The 14,148-nt window shown below is 40.3% G+C and overlaps 1 protein-coding gene across 1 annotated transcript in view; it reads right to left on the bottom strand.

The window, feature by feature from the left end:
• THADA (THADA armadillo repeat containing) overlaps nucleotides 1-14,148 on the bottom strand; it is a 332,219-nt gene that overhangs the window by 184,937 nt on the left and 133,134 nt on the right. Inside the window, exons 26-27 of the mRNA XM_058668010.1 lie at nucleotides 10,699-10,788; nucleotides 9,393-9,524 (exon numbers count right to left, since the gene is read on the bottom strand). Coding sequence (XP_058523993.1) covers nucleotides 9,393-9,524; nucleotides 10,699-10,788 — 222 coding nt within the window. The remainder of the gene's footprint in view (nucleotides 1-9,392; nucleotides 9,525-10,698; nucleotides 10,789-14,148) is intronic.

Below are 14,148 nucleotides of genomic sequence, written 5' to 3'. Positions count from 1 at the left end.
AATGCTTTTCAGACATAACATCACATAGGCCAAAAAATTGTTTTCAGAACTATCCAGAACAAAGTTATAGAAGTTACTTAGAAGTTAAGTTTAAATGAATTAATCGCTGGGGGGTGGTACCATTTAGGAACGGATCACCATGACCTTGTGGACCGTGTCCAAAAAGGCACCCCCAACCTCCTGTCTACAGGAGACTGAGAAATCTTCATACAAAAATACAAAAGTGTATGTCACAGGCTCTGAAGCAGATTTATCACTTCATTCACTGTACAATGAGAATCCACAGCTAAGTTGTTTAGCCATTCTGAAATAAGACATTCCAGACTGGGGCATTGCAGAGATCTTTTAGAAAATAACCCCAATGTATGATCAGTTTTCTTTGATTACTTCCACTCACAGTATATGGAAATCTGTTGATTTCTTTGATGGAGAATAGTGATCTTCATAAAATAATTCCTTAAATTAAAAAGCTAAAATCTCTATTTCCTCATTAGGAGAAAATAGTGTGCTATCTGCCACATGGCAGCCTCTCAACTATGTAAAGACCATTACCATGTTGCCTCTAACAAAGTCTTCTCCAGCCTAACTCTTTCCAGATGTTCAACTTCCTCCACCTCATGGTCACCACTTCCCCCTGCTCCCAGGATAAATATTAGTTTATCTCCAAAAATGGAGGACCCAAAACAGAATAATGTGGGCTTAGTCCAACCAGCCGAGTTCAGGAGGACCCTCAGGAGGCAGCAACAATAGCATGCTGCTTTCCCATGATTCACTAGGAAATCCCACTGTCTGTGATTTATGTTTTCCATATAAACCACAATGAAGCCAGATTTCCTTTTTGGTATGAACATATCATTGACTTTCTTAAAACAGAATGATATATATCTCTATTAGATGTTACCTGGTCTTCTAGAGGTGTTTTGAATTTTAGTTTTCAATTAAAGATATCAGACACACACACACACACACAAGAAAAACATGACATTCAATCGTTTGCCCTGCATCAGTACACATCACAAAGGAAACTGAGGTTCTTGGCATGGAGCTCCTCGGGCTCAGCCCTTTCCGTTGCAGCCACACACAGGCAATGGCCACATGCCTGCAGTTGTATTCATCACTCCCATGGTTGAAGACTGCTTTGAATTTTGATTCTCTTACCTATTATATTTACAATATACACAAATCTGATAAACATGTAATCTAGGTTGTCTTCCACAGAGTGAGTAGCTCAAACACTAAATAATGCTCATTGTCTTCATTTACCACCCTACTAATCCCACCAAAACAATGAGCTGACTCAGGTCTGACTTATTCTCAGAGAATCCTAACTAGTTCTCAGCAAATAAAGAGCAAAGCACCTGCAAGGGATACAATTACTGATCCAGTCTAACTCAACACCAACACAACTGTGGGTCAATAATAAAATATGCCTTTCCTTTTTTTTGGAAAATCGTTCTGTAAGCTCCTGGTACAGCATGCCTATCCCACATTTCCATTACAATGACTGACTTGTTTTCAAGGCTTTCATTTACCTAACTCCCAGGATGTGCCCATTCACAGGACCTGGTGCTCTCTCTGGCTCTGGGGCCTTCCTACCAGTTTACTGGCAGAAAAACACCAAAGCAGGAGCTCTAAGAGTCTGCTCACTCTCTAGCACCATTATCCTATTAACCCATTCCTTTCCCTGGCCTCTTAGCAAACAATGCAAAGAGCTCCTATCTGTTAACTGAAATCAAAATTAGCCCCTTTTAGAGACTTACAGGCTTAAACACATGGGGTCTTCCTACAAAGGTCCTCTATTCATACTACCTTTATCAGGGAGATTTTCCCCACATGCATTGGCTTCTTCATAATTTCATACCTTTGAACAGAAAAATGATCCCACTCTGCTCATCTTTCCTATCAAGTTAGGCTCTTCTTCGGCTCTGGTCTAAAGCCCACAGCATGGTACTGCAGGGTGTCCCACAAGGGCTGACTTGGAGGAGCCAGAGAAGAGTTAACAGTTCAGAAACAACTTGGGTCACAGACCCTTGCAGCCAGAGAAGACATTGGAAATATCCAGTCTAACATCTTAATTTGACAAAAAAAGAAACAGAGGATCAGAGAATTCGAGGTCAGAGCTCATACAAGGACATGAGACTGCTCAAAGACCAGTAAGACACAAAACGCGGCTGAGCTGCTTTTCTACATAACATGTAACCCGAGGGATACAAAATGTGGCTCTAATATTGCAGGGCTAGAAGTCCCTTGAATATTTCATGACACACAACTTGATTAGACACAAAAGTCTCAAACTCCAAATCAGCTTCCTTTTTACATTATTCAGTCTCACAAGGTACCCAAATCTGGGGTAGTTAGAGAAGGAATAAAAAAGAAACAAATCAATCCATAAGGAAGATTCAAGATTCATTAAGACCATAGCATTGAGCATTACCAGTATGGGACAGTAGGCGTGAACAGCAAGAAAAGTGGCTTAACGAACAAATGCTTTAGGCCTGCAAAGGAGGGAAGGTGATGAGGAACCCAGGCACAGAGGGAGGCGGAGGGAGGTTTTTGTTCTCCTCAGGTTTTTAACTGCTCCAGGCCCCACTGATCTATTTAGGTAGTCCCCCTACTTGTCTAGAAGAAACCCTAAGGTGTGGCCTGGGGGGAGCCTTTCTGGTCTTAACAATCACCAGTGAAAGTAGAAACCAACCACTTTGTTTACATCAAAACCTCAACCCCACACCATGAAGTAGAAAGCTTGCTCAACTTCAAACCTGGTGAAGGAGCAAAGCGGTAAGGCCTAAATTATGTAATGCTCAATGGAAAGAAAACAGTGTGGATATTCTTCCTCAATGTCATACATGAAAAGAACCAATTAATTGGTTTTGCACTGATACTCCTTTCTTTCTTTTTTTTAAACAATGGGATAACCCAAAGATTTCGTCAAGTATTTTCAAAATATGTAAGATGTATATTTCCCAATTCTTTGTTGAACATATTAACCTAAAAAAGTTTCCCTAGCTTGGGTCTCTATGGGTGATTTCTACCACTATGAGCTTACTGAAGCACAACTCTTCAATATTTGTTAGAAAAGACAAGGAGCTTTTACAGAAAAATTGTATAAAGAGAATAATGACTAGCATGGATGGGAAGGGGTGTGCATACTGCAAAGCATTTGCTAGGAAAATAAGTTTAAAAGGCAGGAGTGGGGAAGAGGTGCTTAACACCAGATAAGAGGGATCCTTTTTAAAGGCTCTCTGAAAAGCAAAGAAAAGGCGCCATAGGGATTTTTTCCCCTTAGATACTGGTCAGCTGTGAAGGGCTCAGCTGTCAACAACAGAAGGTGCTTTCTTACTTGGTCCCCTTACTCCTGGCAAGGACACTGCTACAGTGACGGGGAAGAACCTTCCCCAAGCCCAAGCGTCACGGCTGGTGAGAAAGTGGCAGAGCCTCAGCCTTGGACACCACGGTCTTAGGTTTGGGGCATCTTGCCTACCTGTGGCTTTTCAGTTGAAATTTGAAAGTCTCTAGTAAAAAGAAATTCAAAGGTGCAGGGCCAGAGAATTGGGTCTCTGAAGTGACTTTGGAGTCTCCTGAAAATTCAGCAAGTGGGCACTGGCGAGCTGCACTTAGAAAGCAGGTCAGGGTGCCTTGTGAAACATCATTCATTACTTTGCTTTGTGGTATTTGAGCTGAAAGACGAAGGGTCTGAAATTGCAGGATTCATACTCATATGCACATGGGTGCGATATCTGCACACAGCACAGCATCAGACAAGTCAAACACAAGGGAATTTTTTCTTTTAAGTTTGCAAACAAGATGTTGGGATAACATTACTTGTATTTCAAGATGATGCAACAGTCATAGCTAGATAAACATATGACATTGGAAAGTCCAAATCGGTTACCTCCTAAGATCAAGTCAACAAAGAAAAGCAACAGAGAAATAAGCTAAGATATATTCTTTTTTTTTAAGACTTATTTTATTTTCATTACAAGTCAGATATACAGAGAGGAGGAGAGACAGAGAGGAAGATCTTTTGTCCGATGATTCACTCCCCAAGTGGCCGCAATGGGTCAGTGCTGTGCCAAAAGAAGCCAGGAGCCAGGAACTTCTTCCAGGTCTCCCACGCGGATGCAGGGTCCCAAGGCTTTGGGCCATCCTTGGCTGCTTTCCCAGGCCACAAGCAGGGAGCTGGATGGGAAGTGGAGCCACCGGGATTAGAACTGGTGCCCATATGGGATCCCGGTGCGTGCAAGGTGAGGACTTTAGCCACTAGGCCATGGCGTCGGGCCAGCTTGGATATATTCTTAAAAGTGTCATAAAGTGTAAGAATACAAGTAACAGTTACAAATACCTTACAGAGAGGAAGCAGCGAGTAGGCAAGTATACAATCAAAGGAAAATAAAATTCTATTTGTTGGAGCCTTTCTTCTAATCATTGCACAGTTCACTTCAGCATGGTCAGGGCACCCTTCCACTAACCCCACCAGCTGACCATTTTCTACTTAGATAAACTGAGTATCTGTAGACTAGACTCTTTCAATGCTACAGAAACAGCTTACTCTTAAAAATGCTACAGAAACAGCACACCATGTATCCACTGTGCATACATTCACCTCTTCAGTTACTGCCAAATCTAGTCTTCTTCATGACTAGAACCATAAGTATTACCTAGAATTATGGTTTTATGATGAAATTTTTACTTTATTTATGCATAATGTTTGCAGGTTTATCCATTTCTCTTATAACAAAAATTCATTCACAGCTCATCTTCCCAGAAAAAAAAAATTTGGAGTAGCTGTGGTTATCCCTATTATACGTTTATGAAACCCAAAACTTTCTAAATGTTCCACTTCCCAGCAGTAGATGGTCAAGATGGAAGAGCTAGTTCCTCTCTGTTTCTGGTGAAGGATCCCCACTGTTAGCCTGGCCAATTGTTTCCTAAGTGTGTGTCTTTCAATCCAATCATCTGGCTCTAGTAATGGAAAAGCAAAGTTAAAGAGCAGTCCCCACCTCTGCTATGCACTGACCATTCACACAAGCTTGTCTTGTCTCACAGTGGCAAGCATTTCAGGGTCTATTGGCCCATTCAGTGCAGCTTAAGTTTTTGGCTACATAAAAGAGTGCTGGCTATTTTGTTATAAGAACATAGCCAACAGTCTTAATAAGCGCTGTACTCTTGGGTTCATATTCTATTTCTGTAACTAGCTTGCTCTATGAACCTGTTTCCTAGATGAAAAAATGAGGACGATGGCACCTCTTCTCTGAGTGAAATAACCTATCATTTAGTAGACTGTTCATTTAAGGAGTTTATAAGGAAGATCTTAGTACTGTCAAATTTATAAAGACCATCTGTACGTGTCTTTGTGTGTGTGTGTGTGTGTGTGTGTGAGAGAGAGAGAGAGAGAGAGAGAGAAAGAAGCAAAGGTATGGGTGGGAGTGGAGGGTTCTGATGGTATATATAGATTCCCAAACTTCATCTTGCTGCTCAAAGTATAGCCTACGGCTTAGAAGCATTGGCATGGAAGACTGAAACGAACATTCTACTAAATGACAGGTTATTTCATGTTATTTCACTCATCAAACCAAAAGACATTTTAGAGAATTAAGGAATTACAATTTTAGGGGCTGGCGCAATGGCTCAACTGGCTAATCATCCACCTCCAGGTGTTGGCAACCCATATGGGTGCTGGTTCATGTCCTGGCTGTTCCACTTCCCATCCAGCTTTCTGTTTGTGGCCTGGAAAAGCAATAGAGGATGACCCAAAGCCTTGACACCCTGCATCCACGTGGGAGAACAGGATTAAAACCCTGCCTCCTGGTTTAGGGCTGATTAAGCTCTGGCTGTTGCGGCCATTCAGGAAGCAAACTAGTGGACTGAAGATCTTTTTTTAACTGTATAGATTTTATTTTTTGATAATTTTTACATATTTGATTAGGATGTGAAGAGACAAGGATTGGGGAAAGTGGGTGAGAACATTGTTTTGACATTCTCTTTTTTCCTTCCTGTATCTGCGGGGAGGGGAGAGATAAGAGGAGAGACCACATCCTGGATAGAAGATTTTTCTCTTTGTCTCTCCTCTCTGTAAATCTGTCTTCCCTTTCTAAATAAATATTTTAAAAACTGACATTCTAAAATTAATTTTAGTGCAATACAAAAAAGCAAAGTGAAATATATGCTTGGAAGGACTTGGAATATTGACTTTAATAAAAATGGATGAACACTGGGGCCCGGCGCCATGGCCTAGCGGCTAAAAGTCCTCGCCTTGAACGCACCAGGATCCCATATGGGCGCCGGTTCTAGTCCCGGTGGTTCCACTTCCCATCCAGCTCCTTGCTTGTGGCCTGGGAAAGCAGTCGAGGACGGCCCAAAGCCTTGGGACCCTGTACCCGCGTGGGAGACCTGGAAGAGGTTCCTGGCTCCTGGCTTCTTTTGGCACAGCACTGGCCGTTGCGGCCACTTGGGGAGTGAATCATCGGACGGAAGATCTTCCTCTCTGTCTCTCCTCCTCTCTGTATATCTGACTTTCCAACAAAACAAAAAAATTTAAAAAATGAATAAATAAAAAAAATGGGTGAACATGAAACATATATTATTTTCTGTAAGTAATTAGCAAATACATCATAAAGTTGATAGATTTCTTTACTATATAATAAACTGTCAAAAGACATAGTACAACAAATAACTAAGCTAATTAAAAGCTTAAGTTAAGTAGCAAAGGGACGAAAAAAGATCAATAAGAAAAATTTGGGGGCCCTATGTGGTAGCGTAGTGGCTAAAGTCCTCAACTTGCATGCGCCAGGATTCAATATGGGTGCTGGTTCATGTCCCAGCTGCTCTACTTCCCATCCAGCTCCCTGCTTGTGGCCTGAGAAAGCAATGCAGGATGGCCCAAGACCTTGGGACCCTGCATCTGCATGGGAGACCTGGAAGAAGCTCCTGGCTCCTGGCTTCAGAATGGCTCAGTTCCAGCTGTTGTAGCCACTTGGGGAGAGGACCGACGGATGTAAGATCTTTCTCTCCTTCTCTCTATAAATCTGACTTTTCAATAAAAATAAGTAAATCTTAAAGATAAAAGAGAAAAAAAAAGAAAATTTTCAATGTCAAATTACCACATGTACTAAGGAGGGTTAATGTTTTGGGAACACTTTTAGTTAGTAATGTCCTGGAGCTCTGGAGATGTTAATGGAAGAATGAAGACAGACAAGAATGAGACACGTGAGCATACACACACACACACACACACAAATATGTAACTATTTGAGTAAAATATTCAAACTCACTGGGGGAGTTTGAAAACATGATGTATAAAAAACATGATGTAACATGATGAAACATGCCTGTCAAATCTGAAGAGTTTTCAATAACCTGAAGAATAAAATACACTTGAAATAAGAATTAAGGCAAGGAAATGATCTCTACCTCAAGTCTGTAAAGTTCAAAGACAAAAGGCTGGAAGGATGCCAGCAACAGTTACTTCAGGAGTGAGTTGCTTTAACCTTATTTTGCTTTTTTACATTTCCATACTTTCAGATAATTTTTTAGAACTGAAAAAAATATTCCTAAAGTTATGCCCACAAGAATGACTGGTTCAACTAAATTTGGTTTTAAAATAAATAAGAAACGAACAAACAAAAAAGAAAACAGGCTGATTCTCAGACCCAAGCCCATACCCAATGAATCAAAATCAGTAAGATCCCTGGCGATATGTCTGCATTTTAGTGTTTGAGGAAACACTGTTACATAACACACATGGCCACTCCATAAATTCAAGTCTACCTTCTCTAACCGAGGAATCAATGGGGGCACTTCTGTTGGTAATGCTCCATGAATTGTAATTTGGGTAGCAAGTAACTTACTGACCACAGCATTTTTACTGAAAGCGCATGATGATCACAAAATTCTCATTCTGTAATTTTTACGTTATAATACGATGCACTAAATACACTGGTTTCAAAGCAAAATTTCAATTTTCTCTATTAATGCAATCATTATATATAATGGGTGTTTTAAAAATAATAATACAAGCATTATCATTACATGTAAGCTAATTAAATAACAGGAAGGCTATTCTGATGTAGTAACTTCTGGTTACTAGGATGTAACAAATAACAGATTGATTAGTAGAAGGCTCCCACAAATTGAATGTTCTCCACCAAGATGACAAGGTTCTGCAGCATGTCTTGTTTCCAGAAGGCCCTGTGATTCTGTGCATGTGGATTTCTCTCTTGCATCCACTTTCTGAAAACAGATATTAGGTTTTTGTTTTTCCCCCAAGGTATTCGCAAAGGAACACTTGGTAAGGTCTCTACAAGTGCACCATCCAGATTCCTAAAACGATTCACCAAGTGCTTGGGTGATGGAGACTGGTGACTGCAAATCAGGAAACAAACACCAGTTTGAGTGAGTCACCTGTGATCCCAGATAACACAGCTGCAGCCAGGGCTTGGTGCAAACAAACGGCCACAGCAATCACAAACCAGAATCTCATGTCTGCTGGTTTCTCACATTAAAATGCACAAGTCAGCTCTGTGAAACCAGGAAGTGGAAACCAGGATACCACATAAATAACAGAGTTCCTTGAGTTCAGTGTTCTTATCCTTCTACTTCAAGTCCATTAAATTTTTCAGTAGACACATAAAAATGAAGATGCTGTTTGTCAAGCAGTAAGCAGAAAGGTAATATGACAGGCTTTTGAAACGTTTCAAAAGGAAATGTTAACACGTTTTGGAGGCCTTACTTTGATCGAAACTGAGAACAAAGGTAATCAGAAGATGGCTGATGCATCAAAAGAATGTATCGGAGCAAGTGGCAAAACAGCTGTAGAAGCAGAAAGGCCTGGCCCCACTTTGGTTCATGCATATTCTATCTTCCTGGCTCTATTTCAGGTAACTTACACTTGCAAAAGATGAGGAGGAACTGTGCCACAGGGCACTGCCATCTAAATACTACACCAGGACCTCTTTGCAGGCTCCCCCAAGTGAAGAAACCAGACATCTTGACGGCCTCTAAAATTCCTGGACAGGGGATATACCCTGGACCCAAGCCCGCCCCTTGCCGACCAGGCTCAACACAGGGGTAAAGCAAACACTCAGGCTATATTTTTCAAAGGGGGTATCTCCTATCAACACCACACGCCCATTAGTAGGCAGGGCTCCAAGGAAAACATGACTTAAGCAGGTTCTAATGAGCTCCTGTACCATGATATAAGCACCTTCTGCTGAAACACTGCAAACCAGCTGGAAACAATGGCAGTGAGCCCCAGACCGCTCCACCCACAGGACCCCTCTCAAAGTTAAACATAAAAATATCCACCGTGGTCATTTCTGAAATAAGAACAAGAGAAAACATTCCCGCAAAGCTCCCATGTTTGCCTGACGTTTCCATGCAGCAGGCAATACTACCTCATAATGAAGGGAACAAAAGGCGCCAGGCTCAGGGCAGAAGAGGTGCCATCCATGGGGGATGGGTAGAGTCTCTCCAACACCAAAAGTAAGAGAAACATGCTTGGATGACGGTCCGGCTCTCCCGCATCACTGCAAATCAATTAATACACAGAAGATTTAAAACCTAAGAAGTGAGACACTATCTTCAAACACATTTTCTCATTCAGTAATTACATATATGGAGACTACAAAGGGCCAGTCTTCTTTTCTTCAGTTTTGGTTTGTTTGTTTGTTTGTTTTGTATTTGCCGCAAATTTTCCTAACTGAATAATAAGAAAAAACAACTGCAATGCTGGAGACTGGCTTTTGTGCAGGATTCCCTTCTCAAAGCCCATGAACGCTTACACAGAGTTTGCAGTTTTGATTAGAGTTGTTCATACAGCAGAGGGGTGGGAAGTCTACCTCAGAGTTTGAAATGAGAAACTTTCCAACTTCCAAATGTATTTAAAGAAAGCATCAACAGACAGTCACTTACTATGGCCAGGAAAGTTTGTGTAAACAAACTACTAATGTAAGAAACAAGTATTATAAATTGAAGCAAAATGCACTGATGTCATTTTATTTTTCCATTACAGATAATAAGTACACATGCATAATAACGGCAAATATCACGAGGAGACTACAAACCTTACATTGTAAGATGTCCACATGAACAATCCAACTACCAGCAAAAGAATGTGATTCAAAGGACAATGGTAAGACTGGGGGCCTTCTTAGTGGCTTTGCGTTCTAGAATTTCATTTCCAAGGTCACTGCTCATTTTTGTTCAGGAGAACCAGTACCATTTCTTATCGCAGGTGACCAGATTAGTCAGCTAATCACTACAGTTTCACAATGGCAAACTATGAGCTGGTAATGAAAAATGGCAGGTGTGCATTACGCAAACTCAATATATAAACACACAGAATTTAAAAAACAAGAGGAAGAAAAATAATTCTTAGAAGAAAACATCATGTGTTTTTAAGAAGTTAGTTCCTATAACACTGAAAACAGGATTAAATTTGATAAAAAAAAATCAATCCATAACAAAAATATTTTAAAAGATGACATATAAAAATAGACTCTGCATAATTTTTCAGGTAAAAAAAATCTATCATTGAGAGACAGCCAAGGATGCAACTCTGAAAAGGCATCATTTTAAAAAAAAAAACACTATATGTATTATAAGAAAGTAAGTGATTGAAATCTGTTACCTAACAAGGAAAGTTACAATTACTAAAGTCACATCTGTGATTTCAGTCACTCCGCCCCGTTCTTGTCTTACCTGTCTGCCATATTGGCCACAGTTTTCAACTGATTGAGAAGAAAAGGAAAGAGTTCTGGGAAGCGAGAGAAAAACTGCGTCCCTGTCATTCTGCAGAGAGAAGGAAAAAAAAAATACATGACTATTACGTAGTTCTTCTGATCTGTTAATAAGGACTTTGTTATACAGGGAGATAACCTACAGTGTATTAAGAATTTAACAGCAGAATTCTTATATATAATTTTGATTTAGGAAGTATAATGAATGCATGGATGTTTATCTTGAAATTAATATTATGTAGGTGGAAAGATATTTGATATTCAATTCTGTCAGGGAAGAAATAATCTGTGAAAACATCAAGTTTGCACAACTGATTTGGACTATGAGTAGAGTCAACATCTGAGACCGACTCAACCTCAGAGCTACGGGCAGATCCACAAAAAGGTTTCTCAGTCTTCACCCATCACACCTTCACCTAACCATGACAATCAAAATACCTTCAGACACTGACAACTGTAGCCTGTGGTACAAAATAGCCTCTGACCAGGAACCTGTGGTCTGGAGTATAGGCATGAAAAGCACACACTTGGCCCGTTAAGTTGTAGAGATCCAACTGCCATCAACACTGTAAGTTTTCCATCTGTATAAAAACTACTTTTTAAAAAGGATTTATTTATTTCTATTGGAAAGATATACAGAGGAGAGACAAAGAGGAAGAAGATCTGACATCCGCTGATTCACTCCCCAATCGGCCACAATGGCTGGAGTTGAAGCAATCTGAAGCCAGGAGCCAGGAGCTTTTTCTAGGTCTCCCACATGGGTGCAGGGTCTCAAGGCTTTGGTCTGTCCTCCACCACTTTCCCAGGCCACAGCAGAGAGCTGGATGGGAAGCCAGGATACCAGGATTAGAACCGGTGCCTGTAAGGAATTCCCGGTGCATTCAAAGTGAGGACTTCAGTCACTCGGCTACTGTGCCGGGACCCCAAAACTACTTTTGAACTCTGCCAACTCTAAAAATAGGTCCTCTGACCACACAAATGACCAGAACGTTCAATCTGAACACAGCAGTGAGGAAATATTTTGTCAGCAGAACTATTTTAAGCATTACTTAGAAGAAGTAGCATAAATATTCCCTAACCTGCCTGGCTGAATAAGCTCTAGATGCATGCTCCTATTAATGAAGGCAGAGAATATAATTATTTGTTAAAAAAAAAAAACCAAAACCCTCAGATCCTAAGAGTGTACAGCATCCATTCATGTAATTAATATCCCTATGAAGACTCACAAAATTTCCCATGTTTCCTGTGCCCCTTCCCAGCTAAATCCAGACCCACCAAAGCAACCACAGACTTAATTTGTATCACCACAGTTTGGTTTTGTCTAGTCTAGAATTTCATAGAAATATAAGAATATATGACATAATTTTTTGGGTCTGGGTTTCTTCACTCAGCATAAAGTTTATGAGATTTATCCACGTTACTTGGCATATCAATAGGTTGTTTTTCTCTTTAGCAATGTTCCAATGTATGAATATTTAAGTTTGCTTATTCATTCTCCTGACAGACAATGGGCTCTTACCATTTTTGGCTGTCATGAACAAAGCTGTTATGAACATTCTTGTATAAAGATTTTTGTGGATATACTTGGTCACTTCTCTTGGATTAAAATCTGAGAATAAAGCTGCAATACATTTAACCCTTTCGAAAATGGACAAAATGGTTAAAACATCTTATATTCCCAATGACAAGTGAGAGTTCTGGTGGTTCTAGAACCTTTCCAACATTTGCTTTTATCTTTTTTTTTTTTCTTTTTTCCTTTTCCACTGCAGCCATCCTTGGTAGGTAGGCAGTAATAGCTCCCTGTGACCATGATTTGCATTCTTTGGCAAGTAATAAGCATTTCTCATGTTCTTGTATTACTGATAAGGTCTTTTGTGAAGTAACTAGTCAAGAGTTTTTTATTTTAAATAAGTTGCCTTTTTCCTTATGCTTGTGTGTGTGTGTATAAATTTATGTTTTGTATAGATATACAAATACTCTCACATATATATATATATCTCATAGCATACATATTCTCCGAAGTAATTTTTCAAGATTTTTATTTTATTTGAAAGTCAGAAAACCAGAGAAAGTGAGACAAACTCTATTTCACTTTCTAAGTCCAAACAGCTAGGGCTAGGCCAGGACAAAGCCAGGAACTGGGAATTCAATGCAGGTCTCTGGAATGGGCGGCAGGAACTTAGCTACTTGAGCCATCACCTGCAGCTTCTCAGGGTATGCATTAGCACAAAGCTGGAATTGGGACCTGGAACTGGAACTCAAACTTGGACACTACAATATGGGATGCAGAAGTCTTAAGTATTATCTTAACTGTCGATACAGTCACCATGATTTCCATTTATTTATTTGGGGGTAAGAGAGGAATGTCTTTGAATGAGTAGATGTCTTTAATTTTTATGAAGTTCTATAATTTATTAATTTTTTTTTCTTTTATAAGTCTTTTTGTGGCATAAGAAATTTCTGCTTACTTCAAAGTCACAAAGATATTCTATGCATTCTGTAAATTCTGCTCTTTTTTCCTTTAAGATTTATTTATTTTTACTGGAAAGGCAGATTTTTACAGAGAGAGGAAATACAGAGAGAAAGATTTTTCATTCACTGGTTCACTCCCCAAGTGGCCACAACAGTTGGAGCTGAGCTGATTCAAAACCATAAGCCAGCGGCTTCTTCCAAGTCTCCCACGAGGGTGCAGGGTCCCGAGGCTTTGGGCTGTCCTCCACTGCTTTCCCAGGCCACAAGCAGGGAGCTGGATGGGAAGTGGAGCAGCCAGGATACAACTGGTGTCCATATTGGATCCTGGCGTGTACCAGGAGAGGATTCAGTCAATGAGCCATTATGCCGGGCCCTAATTTTTGCTCTTATGTGAGGTCTACAATCCAGCTCAAATTAATTTTCATGATGGTATGAAATAAAGGTCAAACTTTTTTTTCTACATTGACATATACTCTAAAACTTATTTTGGAAAGTCCACCTTTTAATTATTTGAAAAGCAGAGTGACAGAGAGAGAGGGAGAGACAAGTGGGAGATGGAGATCTTCCATCTGCTGGTTCCCTCCCCAGAGGCCACAATGCCGCTGAGGCTGAGACCATGAGCTTGGAACTCCACCTGGGTCTCTCGGATGAGGCCAGGATTGAGGTACGAAGGCCATCCTATGCTGCTTTTTACAGGCTCATTAGCAGGAAGCTGGTTCTGATCCAGAACATCTAGGAGGGACTCAAACCAGTGCTCTGACTAGGGGTGTCAATGTTGCAGGTGATATTTTAACTCTCTGTGCCACAGCACCAGCAAAATCTATCATATTTTTGTTAACTTTTTTTAAAAAAAGGTTTAATTATTCATTTGTTCAAAAGGTAGAGTTACAGAAAGAGAGAGGAAGAAAGAATCCTCCAACCACTAAGATCTTCCATTTGC

This window comes from Ochotona princeps, chromosome 8 (genome assembly GCF_030435755.1).
Source record: "Ochotona princeps isolate mOchPri1 chromosome 8, mOchPri1.hap1, whole genome shotgun sequence".
NCBI lineage: Eukaryota > Metazoa > Chordata > Mammalia > Lagomorpha > Ochotonidae > Ochotona > Ochotona princeps.
This window is presented reverse-complemented; position numbering and strand designations above follow the sequence as displayed.